A 24,932-nucleotide genomic window follows, 5' to 3' on the forward strand; every position below is an offset into this window, starting at 1 on the left:
TGTGTGTGAGCGTCTCTGCAGGCTCAATTGTGTTTTCAAAAGAGTTTGTGTCAGGATGTGGACCACACGGCTTGCCGGAGACAGACAGGATCTCTATAAGTCTGGAAGGACGCTTTTACAGTAGCAGGGGGACACGTGTGTTTATGTGCATTTGTGTGTGCTGAGGTCTTTTTGTGGTGACCATCAGCACCTGTTAGACCATCACGAGTCATAACACATCTTGTCGTCACTGCATCTGCCTCCCGTGCCCTGTTATGATGGGCTCAGAGAAGGGTGGGGGGCAGGTCATAATGAGTCCAAGGCCCAGGGGTCTTTAAAACAACACCCTTGTTTTGTTTTAACAGAGACTGTCTTTCCTTCTTCCACTGTGTTTTCTCCCGCTTTCTCTTTTTTTCACCTCTCTGTCCAAGCACCTGATCAACCTGCATTGCAGCTGCTTCTCATCTCACATCAAAGTGCTGCATGCACATGTGTGCATATGTGTGTGCGTGCATAGGAAGGAATCAGAATAACGGCGGAATGGGGATTTCTGGAGATCGAATCGTGTGTTCCTCAGAAGTGGCACGCACGCACACAACATCCTTTGCCTCGTCCCCCGAGCCCAACAAATCAGTGTCGGGCCCATCGACATGTCAGAGAGGGCAAACGTTGAGGTTAAACACATGCTGCTCACTATGTGTGTGTGTTTGGTATGTGTGTGTAGGCCTTGTGTCACAGACAGACCTCATTACAGCTTGTCGCTTGTGCTTTTTTTTTTTTTGCGAGTCTTCCAGCTGTGGAGGAGCTTGACAAAAGCCAAGTGTGTCAAAAAGACATGCCAGGCTTGATGGCTTTACCTCCCCCAGTGCACAATCATTCTATGACTTTGAGCCATTGTTTGCATTTGTTAAAAGTATTTTATCAAAAATGAAGCAGCATGTCAAGATGAGTACGTATGCGTGAAAAGTGATGTTTTAACTGAACCCTTCAAACTTCTCACATACATACAGTGGGTATGTGAGGAAAAATGTCATTTTGGCTCATGTACTCACAAGCACAAGCTATCTACTTTGAAGTCTGAAATAGCATTATTATGTGAATTAGTATCATATTTTGAGACGATTCGACTATACAAAAATGTGGCAAAGCGCAGATGATGGGAAATTAGTCTTTTAATCCACCGTTTAGCCACGCCTACCATTATAGTGCTCTAGCGTCCCCAAAAGGAGGATGACGTCGGCTGGGTCATGGTTTCATCTGATTTCGAATTCAGCCCATTGAGGGGGAATTATTCTGAACGAGGAAACAGGCCCGGATCATGTCACGCGGTGGCGGGGTTGTCGATTGTCTTTGCCGATCGACAACCCACCTGGCGGCGAGCAAGTTACAGCTCGTTCCCCTGTTACGGACATGAGATTTGCCGGGGAAGCAGCTGGAGAGTACCGCCGGACAAACCGGCCGACGTCAGAGGAGCGCGTAGCTGCCACATGGTTAACACAATATGGCGTAAAATAATGCTTTACTTCACAACGACGACGTAAACAGAGGGCGGTGTGCTGTTGTTGTGCAGCTAACATGGCAGGATGTGTCTGAGGGGAACTTTTCTACATTTCCAAACATCAAATGTAAGTAAATAGTCCTTTATTTAAAGAAAGTTTGTAGTATTTAATTTGTAATCGCTTTATTCGCGGCCATTTTTAACACAAAGTTGCAATTTCTGATGCGGTTGAAAATTTGACGGAACACCGGGCACACGAATAAGCCGAGTATGGGGGGGCGGGGGGTGCAAACAAGGCCGAGTATGGGAGAGGGGGGGCGGATGTGCAAACAAGGCCTAGTGGCATTCATGGTGAACAATCAGCCACAAAATGCAAGCCACCTCCGTATTAAAACGTGTGCCATGATCCCAGTATGAGATTCTGACGGTATGATAACCTTAAGCAAAAATGTCACGGTTTCACGGTATTGCAATTACAGCTCTAAAATGTATTTAGATTTAGATATCTGGGTTAAAAAAAAAAAAAAAAAAAACTTTTTTCCATTGAACAGGATTTTTATTTATTGAAATATTAGCAAATTGGAACATGAGTACAATGTTAAGTTAAAATAAATTGAAAAAATAACAAAAATAAAATTATTCTAAATAAAATTTAAATAAATACAGTCCTTTAAGTGAGCCTAAACCAAAAGCCAAAGCTCAACATTATTATCATCAAAACAAAAATAACTGAAATATTTTCCATAAAAAGCATGTGTGTATGACTCGTATCATGTTTACATTATATACAGTATACACTCTCCTTCTCAACACAGACAGCTGCCAGAGAGGAAAAAAAACCCAACACGTTTTACCACCGCTAGAAACACTAAACATGCTAGAGTTAACTCTCGTATCTGGTTGGAAAAGTTGATGACAGTGTTTATCAACCTTTAAATTTAAATTTTAAATGCGAAATCATATTGGAAGTATTGCATCCTCAGCAGCCACCCTCCGCAAACATGTTTTACATGTCGGTTGGCCTTCCTCCTCTGAGCCGCGGTCATCTGTAACTTTTCTCTAGCCGAAGTATTCCCATGACAGCGATTTTATTTTCTTTGATGGGGGTAAAAAGTTCAGGAGTTTCACCTCCTTCAACCATCGTGTTGCACAGCTGACTCACTGACACTGATCAACAACCAGTGGTGGAGTGTTGAGCCTTGCAGCTGCAAGCTAGGGATTTCTCCCTACATTTATGGTACATAAAAAAATTAATACCTTAGGAACGGTATGACGGAAAAAAATTTTGGTTTTGAAACCGTGACATTTTCATACCACGCTATACCTTCAAACCGGTTATCGACACATGCCTACCCATGATGTATCTCCAGCGCTTTTGCTCAACGGTTTTATTTTGAAACTCAGACTTGCATTGTCTCCAGTGGCAGACTGGCAGTAACTTGTGTATACTGTAGATGAGATTTTCTGGGGTATTTATACGTACAGAATTATTGTTTTATTAATGCACTACTATTGGCTTAAAATTATGACTGTGGGCTAAACACCCCTAAAGGTCAGATCCTACATTCACCTTTTCTGCTTAAAGGTCAAAGTTGACCAAATTCAATGCTATAGTACAAGGGGTGTAAACACTTTCCCCCATTCCTCTCGACACAATAGCTTTGAGTCTCTGCCATAAATCACATGTTTTATAATTGGTAGGAAAACAGCCGTCCAGCAGTATATAACCTTTTATGTGTCGTCTCAACTCTTTATTATGGTGCTAATGAGTGCCCAGGCATCGGTTGGAACTGCAAGCCAACCGTGTAGAGGGGATGGAGGGGGCTGAGGATGTTGGTCACTTTACTAAAACACTTTTGACTGACCACTTGCACATAAATACAGCACTTGCACACAGGAACTGAATGCACTGACTCACACCAGAGGGCACGAATATTTACGTCGAAGGATATGCGCGTATGCAACCAGACCCTCGCACACGCATGCAAATGCAAACACACAAACGCACACATCGGCTCAGCAGTGTCCATTACAAGCTGTCATTAGTATGGAGATTGTGCTAATTGTCCCCATAGACCACACATGCAGGGCTTGGCTAGCCTGCTGTGAGGCCGCTGGGCTGGGTCACAGCGTAGAGTCCGCTTCACACATCCTATTGTCTGTGCTGAGACTCCATTAGTGAAATTACAAATCAATCACTGAATAATTATGGGATTGTTTCAGTTTAAATTACGCCAATGTAGCACTTTGACATTAAGGGAAAGGTCGAAAATCCCTTGCTAATCATAGGGTAGAGGAAACCTTCATTTGTGTTAAGATGATGATGATGATTTTTTTTTTTTTTTGTTGTTGTTGCTTCAGGTACTGGCATCATTCCTGGATATTTTTACATACAGTCCCTGACAAAAGTCTAGTCGCTTATCCATTTTGTAGAAACAATTGCTAATAACCTGACTTTTAATTATTCAATTGGTTTCAAAAATGGCTCATATGAAAGCTAGGACCCTCCCAAATGATGTTGAATGTACAAAAATATATTTGTTTCACTGAAAAAAGATTTATCATTTAATAATCAAACTTCACTGTTTTGTGGCAAAAGGTGGATTTTTCCAGATGAATCTTCCATTGAATTACACGACAGTTGCCGCAAATATTGCAGGAGACCTACTGGAACCTGCATAGATACGAGATACACTCTGAAAACAGTGAAGTTTGGTGGTAGCAAAATCATGGTCTGGGGTTACATCCAGTATGGGGGTGTGCGAGAGATCTGCAGGTTGGAAGGCAACATAAATAGTCTGAAATATCAACAAATCTTAGCTGCCTCTTACATTCCTAACCACAAAAAGGGACAAATTGTGCAGCAGGATGGTGCTCCATCGCATATTTCAATCTCTACCTCAAAGTTCCTCAAGGCAAAGAAGATCAAGAGCCTCCAGGACTGGCCAGCCCAGCCACCAGACATGTGTAGGATGAAAGAGGAAGCATGGATGACGAAACCCAAGAATGTTGATGAACTCTGGAAGGCATCAGGGCCGGCCCAGGCCATTTGGGGGCCCTAAGCAAAATAATGCAAAGGGGCCCATATTTTTTGGCCCAACATTTCCTCACAGTGTACTGTGAAACCCATACATGCAATCCAACCCATACGTCCATATTTTGTATATTAATCAGATTTTGTTGCACTGCATACTTCAAACTTCTCACCCCAAATGATTGTCAGTACTTACAGTAGAAAGCGCCAAACCTTTTTCTAAAAGAGGAAAGAAAGAAGTTAAGGAAGAACTTTTATTTTTTTAAGCTTGTAATCAAGTGTCAAAACTCACAAAAGTCAAATAAAGCAAAATGTAATAAACAAAATCGAATATAAATTAAACAATTGGCAGATTGGGGGCCCCCTAGTGCTCAGGGGCCCGAAGCAGTTGCATAGTCTATGTATAGGCTGGGCCGGCCCTGAAGGCATGCAAGACTGCTTTCTTTGATGTTCCTGATGACTTCATCAATAAATTTTATGAATCCTTGCCGAACCGCTTGGATGACGTCCTTCAAGCCCATGGAAGTTATACAAAATATTACATTTGAATCTCACAGCGCCACTACTTAATTCGCTTATGTTATGTAAAATATTTTTGTATTTGAAGTACATTTTTTGTTCAATTTTCACAGAACTTTCTGTAGGCTACAAAACTTTTGTCTTGCCAAAATTTGACCTTTATGTCTTCATGTCTTCATTATATTATATCTTTTTTCAGTAAAACAAATATATTGTTGTGCATTCAACATCATTTGGGAGGGTCTTAGCTTTCATATGAGCCATATCTGAAACCAATTGAATAAAAAAGTCAGGTTCTCAGCAATTGTTTCTACAAAATGGATAAGCGACAAGACTTTTGTCAGGGACTGTATTTTAACAGTGGGCGAGTGGTTAGCACACATGTGTTTCACAATTCTGAGGTTGCTGGTTTGGATATGCTTGCATGGTTTTTTTTGTTTGTTTTTTTTTTTTTTTTTGGGGGGAAAAACATTTCCTTAATGAGAATATACAGTATCAATGTTTTTTTGTCTGGCTGTTACCAGCCCAGGGTGTCCCTAAAAGCCATCTAGGATAGGATCCAGCACCCCTGTTACTCTAATGAGGATAAGTACCAAGAAATATGGATAGATAAAAACAGAATACTTGAAGTTTTCTTTATCCTTTACATTACTTTTATAACCTTTGATGAGAATGAGTGTTGTTTCAAGCTCCTTTAGTTCAACCTTTTTATTTTCCTCTACAAACAGCGGGTTTCTCATTAATTTGTGGCTGACTGCATCAAATATGAATATTTATTATTATTAATTAATAATTTATTATAATAATATAATTTATAATTAATTAATTTTTTTAATTACCGGTATTCATTCTGATTAGCCTTTGGCAAGTGGGTGTGTTAGAAGTACAAAGTGGGCAGGTAATTGCATAATAAGGCACGGTGTGACACCACGCTGTCAGCGATTTGTTGAAAAATGAATATAATCAAATCTTAAACCACATAGATGACAAACTTCAACCAGGTCTCATACTCATTTTGACATATCTTACCAATGAAACATTGGAAAAAGTTGAGCAATATGTTAATGTGCAATAAATGTACAAGATGATTGCACAGAATATGTGCTACTTAATATACAATTATTTCATAAAAATATTAGTTATTGGCTGTTTATAATCATAATAATGATCGACCTACAGATTATAATACTACTGTAGATTTTGAGATCTAATTCCCAAAAGGCCTTTGCTGTATATAACCTCAGATTCTTAGTGGGACAAATTTGGCTATTGAGCGTCCAACCTCATTAGCACCAGCTGCAGCAGCAGGAGCTCAAAGCTTCTGATGAGTCAAGTAGAGGAGCTTGAAGTGATAGCTGCTCCTGTGTTGACCTCACTCAGGCAGAACACAGACAAGAAGATCTGTACCCGCAGGCGGCGCCGCAGGCCTCTTTGTTCTTCCTCTGTGTTTGCTGACAGATCGGTGGGCCCTATTGGCGGGGGCTCACGGAGACTAAGTGTTTGGTGTGCATATAAGCAACATATTCATGAGTGTAACGTGTGTTTGTAGCACGTATCATAGGCATATTTACATTCTTGTCTTCATCAGCCTGAAATAAGCACTACAACAGTAGTGGCATTTTTTACTCCTGGTCCAAGAGCCCAATGTCAGTTTGATGTCTGTCCAGTATGTCGACATTCTGGGGCTGTGTTCATCCATATATATTTATCTCCATGACACATCAAACAACTCTCATACTCAGTCACAGAAATTGCACATAAGTAACTGCATTAGCATCTAAACCACAGAACTATAATACATTGACAATACACATACTAATCTTTTAAATGTTATCATATTTCGACTATATTCACAGTCATTTTATGCCTTTTACAGCAGGTTTTTTTTCCTGTGTGTTTGGTGTCATTGGGGAAGATGTCAGCTTGCAGGTACAGGGCTGGCATTCACATGACAACACGCTCAATAGTTTTTGTAGGTCTGTGTGAATGGTGGTTTTCATCTACATTAAAAAAACAAAGAAAAAAAAACACAAAAAGTGCTTGTATTTTTTATTTGACCATTATAATATTAAATACCGTAATTTCCCGAATATAAGGCACACAAGTGTATAATGCGCACCCCAAATTTACTTGCAAAATTTAGGGAAAATTATTGTACCTGTTTATAAAGCGCACCCTAATTTTAGCACCAATAAATAGAAGAATACAAGAAAACAGAGCTTGTGTACAGATACAGAAATGTCATTCAACTGACTGGTGAAACACAGCACAAGCGTAGCACATTGGTAGTTCAAAACATTACCATAAACTGACAATATGTACGGTAATAATATGATGTGACAACTTCTCCAACTTACCAGAATCTAGGAGAAAACAAAACAGATGTGACTTTTCTTTTAAAGGCTGCTGTATACCTTGCTCGTTTCATCATGATGAATAAATGTTTCTTCCATGGATTGATACGGTAAAATGAAAGTGAGAACGTAAGTCGGAAATCTGTGAGAGCTCATCGCTGTCAACACAACATTAGCAATAGGAACTATTGTTATTTGGGTTTGAGTTTACCGAGGGACCGATATAGTTGACGGACACAGGAAGTCTGAGTGCTTATGTTTGTTATGGTCCCGAGTTGCGGAGCTGCAATAAACGTTGACTCAAATGAGAAGAGAAACTAAATTCTGTGCTTTATGAAGAGTGAAAAAAGCAGAATTGAAAACAGACGAAATCATTCGGCCGATTAGAGTGAAGTATTACCGAAACAAAATGGTGACGTCACGTACGGTAATGGTCGGCAACGGTTCGCCGCATACGTTTCTTCAACACAACGTGGCCGTGTCAATAAAAAAAAAAATCGGTTTATATACTGTATATATGTAATATGTATATATTTCTGTCTCCATCCATGTACCCGTTTATAATGCGCACCATGATTTTACAAGTTGATTTTGGGGGGAAAAAGTGCGCGTTATATTCGGGAAATTACGGTATACCCATTTCTATGATATACCATAGACTTCACCATCACTTGACCTGACAGCTCCCACAAACATTGCGCCACGTCTTCCTGTTGGAGGCCGACCCAGGCAGAGCATTTGGCTTCAACTGTGAAAAATTCAAACACCAGATTTAGGTGGAAAAAGGAAATTTTGCTGCATACAAGCAGGCAGGAGTGTCTCAAGTGATATGGTCGAGGATTCAAGGTAACTATTATATAAAATAGCCCCATGCATGCACTTTGAAACGTTGTGAAATAATGCATGGAAAAAAATTGGCGTAACTTTAGCTCGAAATATTTACGAAAAATGAATGATAACTGTTTGTTTTTTTTGTTTTTTTTTGCTTTTAACCAAGAATCTAGACTGTTCTATGCTCGTATCGATAGAAATTGCGGGATGTACGCATTTATATACAATAATTTTCAACTTAAAAAGCTCTTTGTTTTGTGATGGACGCCATGTTGTATCCATACACAGTAGCGTAAGTTTACATTCAAATGATATGTCAGTTTTTGGACAGAAAAAGTAGTAATTTAGACATTTCTGCATTCATACAAAAAATTCGCCCATACGTGTTTTATTTTATGTAACATTTCAATCTAAAAACGATGAGAGCCAGATAGCCAGCAAGACGTGGGTCCCAGACTATTCTCCTATTGTTTGAAAAACACAGGGAGAACAGTCTGGCCGTGCCAGGCAAAGATGATTCTGCATGCTTTCCGCATGTATTAAGTTTCTGATGTGAAAATTGAGCAATTTGTTAGCTGTTGAGAACTAAATTAAAAAAAAAAAAAAGTTGCTATTTTGGGCAAAAACTAATATGCTAAATATTGCTATTGATCCTGGAAATATAGGTGATTTTCTCAGCATTTTTTTGCATCTAGCGTAAAATTTGAGAATTTTATAGCCATTTTTTGGCCAAGTTTTGTTATAGTTGAATAAAAAATAATTAAGCGGGATTTATTAGGGAACGACTTTGAATTTTTTTTTTTATGTCGCTGCTCATGGAGACTCATATATGCCCAAGGAAGGTGCCTATTTTGGTTTTAGGTCACTACTGGCTTTGGGTTTGAAAATATTTGAATTTTAAGTGTTTGAAAATAGACCTGCTACGGATCGGCCCGAGCCCAGTGTGCCGTCAACTGATAAGAATGTCTATGAATATACATTTACAGTTTGACACTTTGACAATCATTGTATTATATTATGTTGGGCTGTGTTTAATACAACACAAATCAGCCTTTGTTTTATACAGGATCATCAATTCATGATACAAGCTCTCCAGATTACTTTAGCGGTATAAGAAGTATTAATAGCTTTGATTGTACAGTTATTATACATTTATAATAAAAAAGTAAGTAATCAGACAGAGAAATATAAAGAAGTGACCTGTAAGCTGTACATTTTTCCTTGGTATCTATCAGCTTCAATTTGATAAAGAAAATCACGATACTTGAGCAATTTAGACACAAGAATGCCGTAAGAATTGAAATGCTGTTGTCCTATGTAAAGCAACTCTCCATACTCTAAAGCGCTTGTCTTTATTAGGGTCACAGGAGACGAGTGGGGTACACCCTGGACTTTTCTCCGGTTATTAAAACATCAGAAGTGTGAGGCAGACGTGTTAATCAATAGTCTACAGTGCGCCCGTATTATGCCATCAAATTTGTTATGTTTTAATGAAATCAAAATAAAGTCATTTTCTCTTGTTTAAAGAGCAAACCAGTTCATTGGACAGCACTTCTTTTGTTGTTTTTACATACAGTATGTGTCTTACTGAAGATAAGACCCATTCTGTGTTTGCTCTTCCAGGCAGACACAATCCTTTAGGAAGTGTGACTAACCCAAACACAGGTGCATCACAGAGTGCCAGGTGCATATTCTCTTGAGGTACCAGCAGCAGTCAACACTGTTTTGGACAGTATCGGATGTTATCTAGTAAAGCAGTCGGGGGGTGTGCTCAGCGTTAGCAATACCGGTAATGTCTTACAATCAGGCTTAAAGCCTTGAAATGTCATGGGGTGGTAAATGACACAGTTTTGAGTTTCTGACGGGATGGACGGATGCGGGCCTTTTTGCGGTCAGCTGCCCTCATAGAATCTAAGCCAGTTTTTAGTTTTCTCTTGGAGTATGCTGGTGGTTTAAAAGAGCTTTCAACTTACCTATGGAGTGTTGAGACTTAATATCTAATATCTTCACCTGCACTACACATTGTATGAGAGTTACAATAGCAGTGCATGCAAGCGGAAAGCAACGTTTTCTTTTGTGTCTGGGATATGTTTCTACTGGATAAAATATCCAGATGAGGGGAGCACATCCACTTTTGAAGATGCAGTACATTCATAACAATAAAAAGCGTTTAAACACAGTTTGGATACACACTTTTTGATGTTTTTAATCTTTTTTTTTTTTTTTTTTTACCTATAGTGTGGTAAACAACTTTAAAAAAAGGAGAAAATAGCACTCGTTTTTTTCTGTCTGTGCTTTAAGAGCCATTCCATTAATGGGCACATTAGACCAAAGATCAGGATAAACTTTACTACATTTTCTTTTACATTTTTTTTTTAAAGTTGTGCCAAGGAATGTTATACAGGAGGAACAAGCATACCTTATAAGTGACTTGAAAACTGAGAAGCATGAGAGAATCAAAACTTACTTTTAGCTCAAACAAACCCTGCCAACTGATGGATTCATTGTGTTGAGACAGATTCAAGAGTTGGCATTGTGATACAATGTGACAGTATATTTCAGAGCGAGTGCAGGTGGATGACATCAGAATGAATGACAAGCCACCGGTGAACTGCTCTATCTGTCTCTGCACTCACTGGCTTCCTTGATCCTGTCAGATTGACGGCATGGCAAATGGGCTAGCAAAAGGCTGAATTTGACATTTTATTGCCCCTGGTAAGAGCTACATTGCGTCACGTATGCTAGGAAGAATAAAACAAGAAGAACTTGGTGCATGATTCAGATGTGTGTAAAGTCTCTATCAGGCTCCAGATCAGATGTCAGAAATAATGAAAAAAAAAAAAAAAAAATCTTGTTTTGTGATCGAAAATGCTTGAAAATGATTAAGTCCAAGCCAGTAATACTACTAATACATGTTTATTTTTTATTATTATTATCTTCCCCCTGATCCCAGTGATTAAAGTTCTGTAGGGTGCTGTAAAAAATGATCTGTACCCCCATCTCCTTTTTCGACCCTTTGTTGGGGTTACCAGTCACAGTAGTTTAAAAAAAAAATCTTAAGGACAGTGCTAAAGACATGAGGTTGATTGGTCCTTACCATGGGAATGGAATGGGCGCTTCTCATAACAAAGCTGGTCTTTTTGTCTACCAGTGTTATTACCCTTTGTGAAAGTACTATGGCCACATAATGGTAAATGTTTTGCTGTTTAGTGACTGTTTCAAATGCTTACAAATTGCTTAATGCTTAAAAAATTAACGTCATTTGAAAGAGTTGGAGATTTGTAGATGCACTGAAAAGCTGGACCAACAAATCACCCCCCTGACATTAAAAAAAAAAAAAAAACCTTTGGAAATTTGCGGCATCTGGGAAGAAAGCAGCAAGGATCAAGCAGTATTTCAACATGAAAGAAAGACAGTTGCATTTACTGTCCTTTTTCAAAAAGAAAGGAAGATGGTTCAAAACGAGTCAGAAAAGCAACAACTGGTGATGAGGGCAGCTGCAGCGATCAGGAGGCTAGTGCCGCAGCAGCTAGCCAGGTTCACGGACAGCCAGCCAAGCAGGGGCAGGAGGCTGCTACCGTGGCAGCAGCTGTTCAGGTTCAGCGCCAGTAGTCAGCAAGGTGGACCACCAACAGCCGGCGCAACAGGCCAGTACACTGGCATCAGCTAGCCCGGTAGAGCAGCCGGAGCAAAAGGTGGGAACTGCGACATCAGCTCACTTATAGTATGATTCAGAAGGAGAAGAGAGCACAGTGAGCGGAGAAGAATGTGGGACATCCAGCGACAGGTCAGGAATGGGATGCAAAACTGTTTGGACAGCAGCTCAGTTCAAGGTGAATGCAATATAGTAGGCGACGCCGTTATGAATTATTTCCAATTTATTTGCTTGCATGCACCTATACAATAATTACAACTCTGTTATTGGAATAAATTATTATAGAAGTATAATGAATTAACAGATAAATATGTTTGTAAACCACAGACTCAAGGCACGAATATAATGGCGTAGTGATGAATTTGGTGATGAGGCCCTAACCATGTATTAATCATCTAGTCATATTATATCGTGAATAATACACGGCAACTGACCCATCAGAGAGCTTCCTCAAACCCACTTGTTATTATAATAAATAATTATAATGGGAGATTTTTGCTATTTATTTGTAATCTCTGATTTTTGTTTTTACGTTTTACCAGTTAAACCCGTTGAAAAACTAATTGCTGACTGTATACTGTAAGTCCCACCTCTGGTTATGTGGGCAATTGCCCGTGCTGTGCAGAGTATAGCCTAAAAAAATTGTAAAGTGTTGTCATAACATTTATACCGGGGATATTATCTGAAATTGAGGCTTGTTAGTCCTACAGCAGGGCAAGTGGGCATTTGCGTGTTGTTTTCAGCACCATTTTCTGCGTATGTTCCGGGACTTGTGCCTGTTTCGTCATCCCTATGCTGTCATCTTACCTTATGATTTACAAATTAAGCACTGCTTACAGACTGTTTTCTGTTTATTATCATATGTTTTTAAATCTAAGGTAATTACATAAGAAAAAGTCTTCAAACTGCCTTGTAGATTTGCTGTGAGTGAACACATAAGTAGCTTTATATCACTGCAAATGGCCAAGGACAGCTCCTGACTTGCACTAGCTCTCTTCAATCTGTAATTCACTATCACAGATCATTGAGCCATGCATCTCAATGAGAGCCAGATTGATTGGCTGGAACAGAGCGGAGGCAGGGTTCGATTCTTCGCCCTGCGGTCCTGGGAAGGGAAATGTGGCCGCAGAATCTAGAAGCCAGCCAGTCCATTCTCCATCAACGACATGATTGGACTCATGCATGCTGGGCCACACCCGCACCTGATTGAACAATTGTGGTGACTAATGGAGAAGATGAGAGAGAGAAAGGCCGAAAGGGAGACTGAGATAAATTTGGGGTTGTGTGCTGATTGACCCACGGTCAGAGAGGTTATGTCCATTGATCTGTAGGTCAGGAGAGAAAGAGGAATTTAGCCTGAGGTGCCTCAGAATGAGTCCATTTGAGGTTTAAGATTCCTGTCCATTCCCACCAGGAGCTTTTTCATCATCTGATTCCTGAGGACTTGCAGCTGTTGCCTCCCATCACATGTGGTAGCTCCACGCAAATCCCAAAGAACTAGTGAGGACAAAGGCTAATCAATGTTCTACAAGAGGTTGATACAGATCTTATTAGTCAATGAATGATCATTAGCAATCTAACGAGGCATTGATTTGTGAAAGGGGCAAAGGTTGCTGTGGTTGTGGCTTGTGTTTTTAACACATTAAATACAATTGATTTCCTCAGTCGGAAGGATAGATTTTGAAGGATGCTAGAATTAGATTGGACAAAGAGAGGCAATTTGAGGTCAAGCCTTGAAGAAAAATGTATTTTCCTTTGTTCGAGCTTGTTACAGCATTATCATGCAATTAACAGAGCACAGATATCTCCAAATACTTTGTCAAAGGCAAGTCAACGTAATGTTTCAAAGCAGCTTTGAAAGTGGAGGAAATGACTGAGCTGCTAACAGATGTGTTACTACAGGCCCTATTATGTTGCTCATTAAATACCAAACTTCTCAATAGGCCATTATTTCCCCTATAAAAAACAAATGGCGGCCTGCAAACTCTCCCCTCCCGCCTCCTCTCTGGAGTTTAGCTCTACCTCACAGACGGCAAAAAGTCCTGACTAATATCCTGCATGGTGCTTTTAAATTGTAAGCAGGCAGTCTCGTAGGGTGTGGCACAGGTGTGGCAGGAGCCAGTGGCTTTTTATTGCGACTCCTCTGAAATTGTGCCAGGGACTTGCCTACTTATCAACCAGTGCGGAGTTATACACCAGGCGTTAACTGAAACCCTCGCCCTCCCCCAAAATCTCTGCATGCCCACTGCTTATATAGAGTAAGTGCTTGTTACAGTTTTATAGAGGGCTTTCTGGTGTGCTTAAGGAATTGTTTGATGATTGGAATAACGGTGCCGGTCAGACTGACTTGTCTCAGCACTTTATCGCCAGTGAAAAACCCAGCTTGCACAAAGTAAGCACCATAGCCTCCACTGGATGCTTGCTCGCGTGTCTCCTGCCATTCAAAGAGCTTTCTAGTCCGCATCACGTCAATCAAAATTATACCGCGTCCACAGGTTTGTCGCCAAGAGGAATGGGTGGGAGGGGGCCTTTGGGTTTTGGATTGTTCATCACAACATCTCCCCCTGCAGAACAGCCTTTTCATGCCCTAGCATAATGTCAGCGGGTGACATCCTGGCCTGATGTGATGTGGCATTCACTAAAGGTCACGTTAGGCATCTCTGCTCTAGCCGCATCTGCTGAAGTGGCAGCCGTCATATGGGCGCTGGCATCGGCCATTACCAAGGCCCTTAGGGGAGGGTACGTGATGTTTTGAGGATTTTTTTAAAAAGGGATTTTGATCTTGATGCTGCAGGGTGTTGGGTATCGGACATTGTGCAGGTCCACTGCACACATTCATATTTACAATGGAGAATGAATGTGGCATGAAACATTTACTTTATTACAGAATTCCACATTGTCAATCTGTAGATGTAGATCTGTGGCTTTGCTTGTGCTGTTTTTTTTTCTTTCATTTTAATCATAATCTCATAGAGGAAACTGTATTACACGGAGCTATCAGTGCAAGCGGCGTTCTGACTACAGAAATCAAATGTACTCATTCATTCCTCTACCGGAATTTACTACAATCCTAATGCTTCTTTATTTGCTGTACAAACTAACACCGCCCCAACTTCTTTAAAAAAAATGATTAGTTAACTGGCTGTAGATAATGCGCGAGAAATAGCAACTTAAGCAATTTGTCAGCGCTCACAAAATTTTCTTTCTTGCTATTTTAAAAACACATTGTTTTATGTGGATAAAATAATTTCTGAGTATTTTGAACTTCTGTTTTAATATCAGTTTTGTCTGGCTGAATGAGTTGTGGCTTGGCAGAGGTTTGCGTGGATGCAGCTGTAATTCTGTTGATATCAATTACAATGGTACCTCGACATACGAACACGTCGACATACGATCGTTTCGACATCCGACGTAAAATTTGACTCGTCATTCTTCTGAACGTATGACGACATGCTCGAAATACGTTTTACAACAGCGTGGCAATTTCATTGTTTTCCACCAAGTGTATGTATATGTATGTGGCGGAAAACACTCAGGTGACTTGAAGTTCCGCTCTGAGACCCCCAATTTGGCCAACTTTCAAAATTGTCCGGTATGCATGTGTGATACATCATTGGAAAGCTAAAAATCTCAATTTTATCACGGGGAACAAAAATTTGAACAGGAGGGAACTTTTTTTTTTAAAAAAAAAGTTTTTTAAACAGCAAAACCCTATCTGGAGGTGAGACCATGCGAGAGCAGAATTACAAACACCATGACTTTAACGAAATATTATCGCGTACTTACCTTGTTTCAATCCAAAAACTCCATGTAGCATGTATCACCGAGTGTCAAGACACAGATTTGAATGGCCACAGCTGGATTTTTTGGGGATTTTATGGGTGAAACATGGTAATATAACAAGGGTCGCGATGCAGAAATCGCAGACATCAAGGAGTGGTCGAGATTTCCTTTTTATATATTTTCCCTTTCAAACGTTTTTTTCTTTGTTTGGATCGATTATTTATTATCTAACATATCGGAGAAAATGCGACAGTAACAAAAAAAAAATGCAATTAAGCAATAGTAATGAGGTAGACAGCCGTGACTTTTTTACAGATGCCATTTTTTTTCATTGTGACATAATTTGTTTAAAAGTTTAAAATATGTCAGTGAATAAGTTTTTAAAGTCGTTATTTTTTTAAAACGAAATACGAGACGTCAATTAATGATTCTAAGCTAAAAATGTCAGACATTTTGAATAATAAATATAGTTAATTATCTTTGTTTTATGGCTGGGTTGAAACAAAAGCGGTTGCGCGACGTCTGTAAACGGGAGTTTTCAGGGTAAAACGGACAAATTAAAAATAGTTTGGGCGCTTAATGTGCCATGAATCTGCTATGGCAGCATATAGACATATTGTTCTATCAAACACAACAGTTCTTTTGGCTTAAAATACAGCAGTTTCTTTTAAAGAGGAGTGCAAGAGCAGAAACTGCTTTTTCAGTCTTCTCTGTGTTTTTCGCCATATATATATTTTAATAAATGGCTTTAAGCACTGTTAATGTAATTAATAATTATGAAAAGTTTTAAACATGTTACTGTCCCACCGAATTATTTTTAAACAAGAATAAAGTAGAAAAGCGCTTGTCTTTATTAAAAGCTGCATTGTGAGTCCACTCAAATCCTCTCAAGCTGCTCACTTACACACAATGAGTTGCCACAGCAACTGTTTAACAAGTTAAAAGATGATTGTCGCATGCGGCGCTTTTGAAGTCCGTGACTCTGCCAAGATCAAATGCAAACTTTAATGAGCAAGTCCATTGACGTGCCTGATGAACAAAGAGCAGGAAGAGGGAGGGAGGGAGCTAGAGTGAGACTATGCAATCGGCTAGGGACAGCTCATCTGTATTTTTAATTTTTTTTATTGAAAAAAAAAAACGCGATGGACTGAGGGCGCAAAGTTTGAAGCGCTAAGTAGCGAGGGATTACTGTATTTCAGAACTTGTGCAACACAACATGGCTACTGTCCTCCGTAGCCGACACCATCAACAGAACATGAAAAGTGAAAGTAAATCTTTAACGCACCTCTCTCTCTCTCTCTCTCTCTCTCTCGCTTTCTCTCTCTCGCTCTATCTCTCTCTCTCTCTCTCTCTCTCGCTCTCTCTCTCTCTCTCTCTCTCTCTCTCTCTCTCTCTCTCTCTCTCTCTCTCTCTCTCTCTCTCTCTCTCTCACCAAGACCATTTCGACTTACAAGCCAGGTCCTGGAACGACTAAAATTTGTATGTAGAGGTACCCCTGTACTTCATTCGACAGCAAAGTAGCTAGAGCTGAATCACCAACTACTACTCGGTGGCTGCTAAGTAGTATACTCCATTTGTCCTCACTTGCTTCAATACTTTATTGCTCAACCATTCATTCAGTGCAATCAACATGAATTTTAACGCTCAATTAATCAATCGATTGTGCTTTCTACATAGTGACAATTAATCTATTGCTAGACAACACAGTTATTACCAACACCAGCCTTTTTTAAAATGTGAGGCTTGAAATTACATTGTCCACTCTGGAATATGGTTTTATTATGCAGTTAGATATATATAATTCACAACAACACATTCGTAAATGAAGATGTTTCATTGTGACACACATGAAATTTACAGGCATCGTCACACTCGAAGTGAACAAATGAAGGACATACTGTCCACTAGACAGCCAAGAAAGGAGGTGCTGAACTGGCGAGACACCTTTAGGAAAGAGAAAGGAAACAATCAGAGACACTAACACAGTGAATCCATTAAATGACAGGCCCTTCAAACTGGGCAAGACCCAACAACAGCGCGCCAACAATCCATTGGAGACGGTTGCTGTAGTGAGGGAACAGTTTACAAGCCCCGCAAGCAGGTTTTACAGCCCCCTGTTGTGTGTCTGAGACCCCCCAGGCTGAATACGGTGAGTCTGAGTGATACTGACAGCGTTTATGTGGACAGGGGTAAGGGGGTTGGAAATGTGTAAAAAGAGTGGTGGTTGTCAACCAGCTACTGGCACTTACGAAGCAGCAACTCAGTAATTTTTTTTTTTTTTTTGTAATCTAATGTTGGTGTGGAATCAGAGGTGACTGATGCCTTCGGTAGGAGGAGGTTTGGGAAGTGGAATCCCAAAAGTGGACCAATAAAACACCTGAAAATCAAATCCCATTGCTCTTATCGCCGTACCATTCAGAGGCGTTATCTGTGCAGGTAATGTGGTTATAAATTCAATTTCAACACCGAGATTTCATTGTTTACTGATGCCGACATGTTCCGGGCGGCAGAGCGCAGAAAGCGCAGGAGCGCTCGATGCGTGTCGGGAAAAGTCATTTAGGCTTGCACAAGGGGGTGCAAAAAAGGTGTGATGGAGGGAGGCGGTGACACAAAGAGAAATGTCACTCTCCCAAGGACACCACTTTGTATTTTCCACCCCATGTTTTATTTAGAGGGCATTTTGTCCTATTTAGCATTGCATTAAGGGTTCACGTAGTCAAATGATGCCTTGTACGAACAGATTTCGCTTTGACAGCGTGACAATCGGGCCCTTCCTCGCCATAAAACTGTCCAAACCTGTTTGGGATCATCTGGTTTAAAAACGATAACCAGCACTACCATTGGCTTTCCCTCCTCTGTACAAAGATGGCAAATTAGGCGCATCTTGCCTAGTAGCGCTCAGTGATTGATGGCTTTCAGGAGTAAATCACCTCATCTACTAGGTAAAATCTTGATATAGTGGAGCTCCTGAGGATCCCAGCTGGCTGCTTATGGCAGTAATCCATCAGTGGGGCCCAATGGGCCGAGTGGTCCTCCTGGGTAATGTTCCTATTGACAGCCTATGATGTCCACACACTGACGGCAGGGAGATACTGCTGTACATGCATGCGTATGTACCAGTTTCTCTACTACTATGAAAATAGGATACTTGGGTCTACGGAACAGCCACAACCAATGCAACTATAAGTGTCTGAAACTTTTGACAGTAGAAAGAAACTGACATTACATACCGTGTACTAAAAAAATATTTTATTTATCTACCGTCATGTGAAAAAATTAGGACACCCCCTTTAAATATTCAGTTCTTTATTAAGAAATGTTCACATATGAATGTCTGATCTTGTTTTTCTTTATTTCTGGAAAAGAAGGTGATTTAATTGCAGGTAAACAACAAAAATTACCCGAACATTATTTTACTCATTAAACCAAATATATCAACAAAAATGCATATTCTAACTGAGGAAAAAGTTAGGACACCCTACCACCTAATAGCTAGTGTTACCCCTTTGGCTGAAATAGCTTCAGTGAGACACTTTTTGTAGCTATCTACCAGTCTTTAACATTGGTCTGAAGAAGGTTTGCCCCACTCCTGAATGCAGAATACTTTAAGAGTGACTAACTGTTGAAGTGAGAGAGAACACCATGGTGAGATCAAAGGAGCTGTCTGAGGCCTTCAGAAAGATGATTATAGACGCTTATGAGTCTGGTAAGAGATTTCAAAAGATCTCAGAAGAATATAAAATCAGCCATTCCACTGTCCGGAAAATAGTCTACAAGCGGAGGACATTCAAAACAATTGCCAACATGCCCAGGTCTGGCCATCCAAGCAAGTTCACCCCGAGAGCAGACTGCAATATGCTAAAAGAAGTCTCCAAAAACCCTAAAATGTCATCACGGGACCTACAGCAGGCTCTTGCTACTGTTGATGTGAAAGTGCATGCCTCTACAATCAGAAAGAGACTTCACAAGTTTAACCCTAATGGAGGGCGTGCAAGGAGGAAACCTTCGCTCTCCAAGAAGAACATGAAGGCCAGACTGAGGTTTGCCAGAGTGAATGTAGACGAAGACCAGGACTTCTGGAATACAGTTATTTGGGCAGATGAATCTAAATTTGAATTATTTGGATACCAGAACAAAGGACATGTTTGGCGTAAACCAAATACAGCATTCCAGGAAAACAACCTTATACCAACTGTTAAGCATGGAGATGGAAGTATCTTGGTTTGGGGATGATTTGCTGAAGCAAGACCTGGCCAGCTCACCATCATAGAATCCACCATGAATTCTATCGTGTATCAAAGGGTGCTTGAGGAACATGTGAGTTCATCTGTGAAAAAAAAAATAAAGCTGAAGTGAAACTGGACAGTGCAACATGACAATGACCCCAAAAATACCAGTAAATCCAACAAGGACTGGCTGAAAAAGTAGAAATAGAGAGTCCTGGAATGGCCCAGATCTTAATCCCATTGAGATGCTGTTGGGTGACTTGAAACGGGCTGTACATGCAAGAAACCCCTCAAACATCTCACAGCTGAAAGTATTCTGCGCTGAGGAGTGGGAGAAAACTTTCTTCAGACCGATGTTAAAGACTGGTAGAAGGCTACAAAAAGTGTCTCACGGAGGAGGTAAAAGGGGGTAACTGTAGCTGTTAGGTTGTTTGGGTGTCCTAACTTTTCCCCCAGTTAGAATATGTATTTTTGTTGATATATTTGGTTTACGGAGTAAAACAAAATGCATTTTTGTTGCTTAACTGCAATTAAATCACTTTCTTTTCCAGAGATAAAGAAAAACAAGATCAGACATTGATATGTGAACATTACTTAATAAAGAACTGAATTTAATGGGGTGTCCTATTTTTTTCACATGACTGTATATTTAGTAGTTTATGGCGTACAGTAAGGTGTTTCCATATTTTTTCCTGTTAAAAAAATCTTATTTACCTTTTTGCAGTTTTAGAGAATGTTGGTGAACAGTTATGACAATCTTGTAACTGTGGCTTATTTAACTTACCTTGAATATCTCCAGGTGGCAAGGTAAAGATTCTCTATGATGCGGGGGCCCCAGTGTGTCCAGTGTGTCAGAGTGTTCTGCGACCAGGGGAGCTGCAAGAACACATGGAGCAGGAATTAGCCAAACTTAGCCAAATTCAAATCAGGTAAACACAACCATCAAATTAGTTATTTCAATATTTGCATCTCCTTGTTCTTTTATTATTATTTTTTTATCACTGATCTGTTAGTCATTTGATTAATATTCAGTTTTCTGGTATCGATAAAGTAAAACACTATCTCAATACTACGAAAAAAATGGCCCCCACAGCCTGTAGTTTCCTCAAGTGTTTGCCTCATCTTCCCTGTCACCTGTGTCCTATGTTTACAAGCCACCTCATCTTTCCCTACATATTTCATATTGCAGACTCCAGCCTCCAGGCTACAAATCATACAGCGGGCAAATAATGTCCCACTAATAGATCTTAAAGGCTAACACGCTTGCTCGTGCAAGCGCAGGAAGAGACCCTACCCACACATAAACACAGGCTGATGCTTTGAGCAGAAGAAGGATCTCTCCAATAAAGATATTACACTCCAAATCTGCTTAAAGACCACTTGGCGGACAATAATGGTGTCAAATTGAACTTGGCCCACAGCGACACTTTATGACTGTGTGTGCGTGTGTGTAGACAATGTAAGCAAGTCCCCGTTTGTGAGTGAGAAAAACTGAGTGAAAAGGTGGTTATACAAACACTCCCATGCAAATTTAGACGAGATAAAGCCAATTATTCATTATAAAAACATATTTTGTTTGTTTTTCAGCATGTCGGAATTATATGCTATTGAATCATGTTTTATATTGTTGATTTGCCTGGGTGCTCATGTATTATTTCCCTTTCTTCACACAAGCGTCACTTCGGTGCAGCACGACCACCTAATGAGGACGCCAAAGGTGAACACACTTATATGGTATCTTCATGGTTTACATTGAAACTATTTCTCCTCATTCCTCCTTTGACTCCTTCCTTTCCCCTTTTTTGTAGTCTCTTTCATTCTCTCTACACATCAAACGTGAAGGAGCTTCACCGACTTCACCCACACGACCGGCTGACGACATTCACTCTGACAGATATCAGGTAACTTTGAAATGATCCAAAGCTTATGTTAAATCCATTCATGGGGATGATTTATAGAATAGTAAAGTTCAGCATTTGACTGGCAATAGACATTGCCCTCCATAGGGTCATACATAGGGTTGCCAACTTCCTGGGAAAAAAAAAACAAAAAACTCATTGGTAGAGCCGGTTGGCCCGATAACTGTCCCCTTTTAATTATTTTTTTTGGGATGTGAAAAGTGATTTTTTTTGTTGTTGTTATAACTATGATATTATAAGAATTTTACTCAAAACTGAATTAATTAGGTACATATTTGAGTTGTATAAGCACATGGAAAAAATATCAGCAATATATTTTTAATACAAAATTTAGTACAGTTAAATCTGTCCTGCTAAATTTAAAATTGTATAGTTTAAGACAAGTTCAGGAGCTTTTATGTATGTGTGTCTGTGTTTTTGGCCGTTTTTTTTTTAGTTACAAAAAGTTACAAAAAATACATACAAACTCTCAGGTAAAGGCACAATTTAGCTGCGTTCAAAGTCCCCTCAACAATAACATTTTCGCAAATAATCACTCCAAATATAATGAATTTGACAGAATACAAAAATGTAGGGATGTTCCGATGGCATATTTTTGTAGTCTGAGTGCGGGTCACCTGATTTTGAAAATCTGCCGATACCAAGTCCTGATCTGATACCGCAAAAAGTTTCAAACATTTTACAATACTGTACTAGTTACAGTACTTCCTCTTCAACTTTTTCCGAGAGTGTTGCGGAGACAATAACGTATACTGTATATTTTTGTTTCTTTGGCAATGACATTGTATTTCTGGGTTATTTTGTTACTTTTTAGCCCTTAAAAAAATATATATATTAGATTTAAAAACCCGATCTTTTTCACCACATTCCGATTCTTTGAAAAATGACGCAATCGGCCCGATTTCTGATCAGATCGAGGACATCCCTAAAAAATATTATACAATTAGTGAAAATTGATTACACAGAGAAGAACAAATAAACAAATGATCATCATTTTGAACATGCTTTTTACTTTCGCTTCACTCAAACCTCTTATCTTCCACACGCTTATGTTGTCTTCTGTTCGCGACAGTACCTCGACCAATGAGATGAGTGGGATTTCGTATTGTCATTGTTCCATCAGCTCATTGGTCAAAAAGTATTACAGGTGGTAGGCCTGCACAATATATCGTTTGGACATGGCCTTCTCAATGTGTGCATGCGCAATAGTCCCATCGCAGGACATGCGATAGTTTTTTTGTTTTTCTTTCTTTTTAATGTAAACTTTTGTTTTGCTTCATAATAGCAGCAATTGTGCAAAGACATGGCTGGATCTTTTTTATATACATCAATCTTCACAGATAAACCCCCTTAGCCGGGATTAAACGATATTATATGAATACTAGGGGTGTCATATTTTTGCACCCGAGTTCGAGTCACCTGATTTTGAGAATCCGCCGATACCAAGTCCCGTTCTGATACCGAAAAAAACCTTTTTTTTTTTTTTTTTTTTTTTGCTTTGATGCTCATGCTGCCAAGAACAGCCTTTCACTTACCCAATGAATGAATTGCAACAGCACACTTTAGACCAGTGGTTCTTAACCTGGGTTTAATCAAACCCCTCGGGTTCGGTGAGTAAGTCTAAGGGGTTCGGCGAAGGGAAAGAAATGCAGAGCCATATTTTCGTATGCTGATTTAATCTAGGCAAAGTGACTTTTTAGACCAGGTCTTGGACTGGTTTGCTCCCAATTTACAGGCTTAATCAATTTCTTTTAACTGCTAGTCGTCGATCTGACGTGAAGAGGAACTGGTTTGCTCAGTGGAAGATTAACTCGCACTTGGTAAGAGAGAATACAACAGTCCAAGTGTGGTCTCAAATTTTGACCTGTTTATTTTTTTATTTTTATTTTATTTTTTATTTTATCTTTGTTTTATCAGGCAGTCTCATATCTCTTATAAAACATGCTTTCAAAGTGAGAAGAATTTTGAACGCGAATATGCGAAATTGTAAGCTTGCTAGCTTAGATACAGTATATCGGTTTTCAATTTGAAAAAAAAAAATTGCTTTCTTATCTAATTCCAAAGGGTTTGGTGAATCCACATGTGAAACTAGTCGGGTTCAGTACCTTTAGCGAGATTAAGAACCACTGCTTTAGACTGTGTACCAAGCTTAACGATGATTAACACATACTGTATGTGCTTTTGATCGAAGAGTTACTGAGGCATCTCTGGCCAGATCAAAGCTACCGGTCAATCATTGTTAACTTTAAGTACCAAACGCCAGCTGCATTGGTGACCTAGGGGCAGTTTACATGGTGACTCTGCGACACGAAGATGCAATGACTGAGGGGCCGTTTACATGGGGACTCTCCCAGAATACGAAAAATTTTAAATGTGTGTTCATATGGTTTCGTCTCCATTTGAACAATGTCGCAATTCCGCATGAAAACGATGTAGTATTCATGCCAGGCCTCAGGGGGCAGTGAAGATTAACGAGGCGACAGCGAATGATAAACTTTGACCCCACCAAGCTCCTCAGCCCGGAAGAAAACATGCCCGCCCACTCCAAGCAACGGCATTTTTCTTTTGCTCCAAAGGGCACAAAAAATGGAAACATTCAACATATTGAAATTTAAAAATATTATTAAAACAGTAAATTAAAGCCAACGTTGCGTCATTTGCTGTTTTTAATGTTTAATAACACCGCTGCGCATGCCCATGTGACATATGCGAGTGCTTGGGCTTGAGCAGCGGTGCTATTAAACATTAAAAACAACAAATGGCAGATTGTCTGTTTCTACTTTACTGTTTTTATAATACTTTTTAATTTAAATATTTTAAATGTTTCCATTTTTGTGCCTTTTGGAGCAAAAGAAAAATGCCATCGCTAAGAGAGGGCGAGTATTTTGTCTTCCGGGCTGAGGAGCTTGTTGGGGTCAAAGTGCATCATTGGCTGTCGCCTTGTAAATCTGCACTGACCCCTACGGCCTGGCATGAATACTACATCGTTTTCATGCGGAACTGCGACACTGTTCGAATGGAGACGGAACCATATAAATGCAAATTTGAAATTGTTCGTATTCTCGGAGAGTCACCATGTAAACGGCCCCTAAACAGTTTGGTTGCACTGCTTAGCAGGAGGGAGGGTGAGAGGC

At 39.8% G+C, this 24,932-nt stretch overlaps 1 protein-coding gene across 3 annotated transcripts in view; it reads left to right on the forward strand.

Annotated features, from left to right (window-relative positions):
• Nucleotides 1-24,932, forward strand: part of rnf220b (ring finger protein 220b) — a 55,496-nt gene that overhangs the window by 17,337 nt on the left and 13,227 nt on the right. For all 3 annotated transcript variants that reach the window (XM_057841557.1, XM_057841559.1, XM_057841558.1), the window contains exons 3-5: nucleotides 20,679-20,808; nucleotides 21,554-21,596; nucleotides 21,688-21,780. In XM_057841557.1, the coding sequence (XP_057697540.1) occupies nucleotides 20,679-20,808; nucleotides 21,554-21,596; nucleotides 21,688-21,780 (266 nt within the window). The remainder of the gene's footprint in view (nucleotides 1-20,678; nucleotides 20,809-21,553; nucleotides 21,597-21,687; nucleotides 21,781-24,932) is intronic.

Source organism: Corythoichthys intestinalis, chromosome 7 (genome assembly GCF_030265065.1).
Source record: "Corythoichthys intestinalis isolate RoL2023-P3 chromosome 7, ASM3026506v1, whole genome shotgun sequence".
NCBI lineage: Eukaryota > Metazoa > Chordata > Actinopteri > Syngnathiformes > Syngnathidae > Corythoichthys > Corythoichthys intestinalis.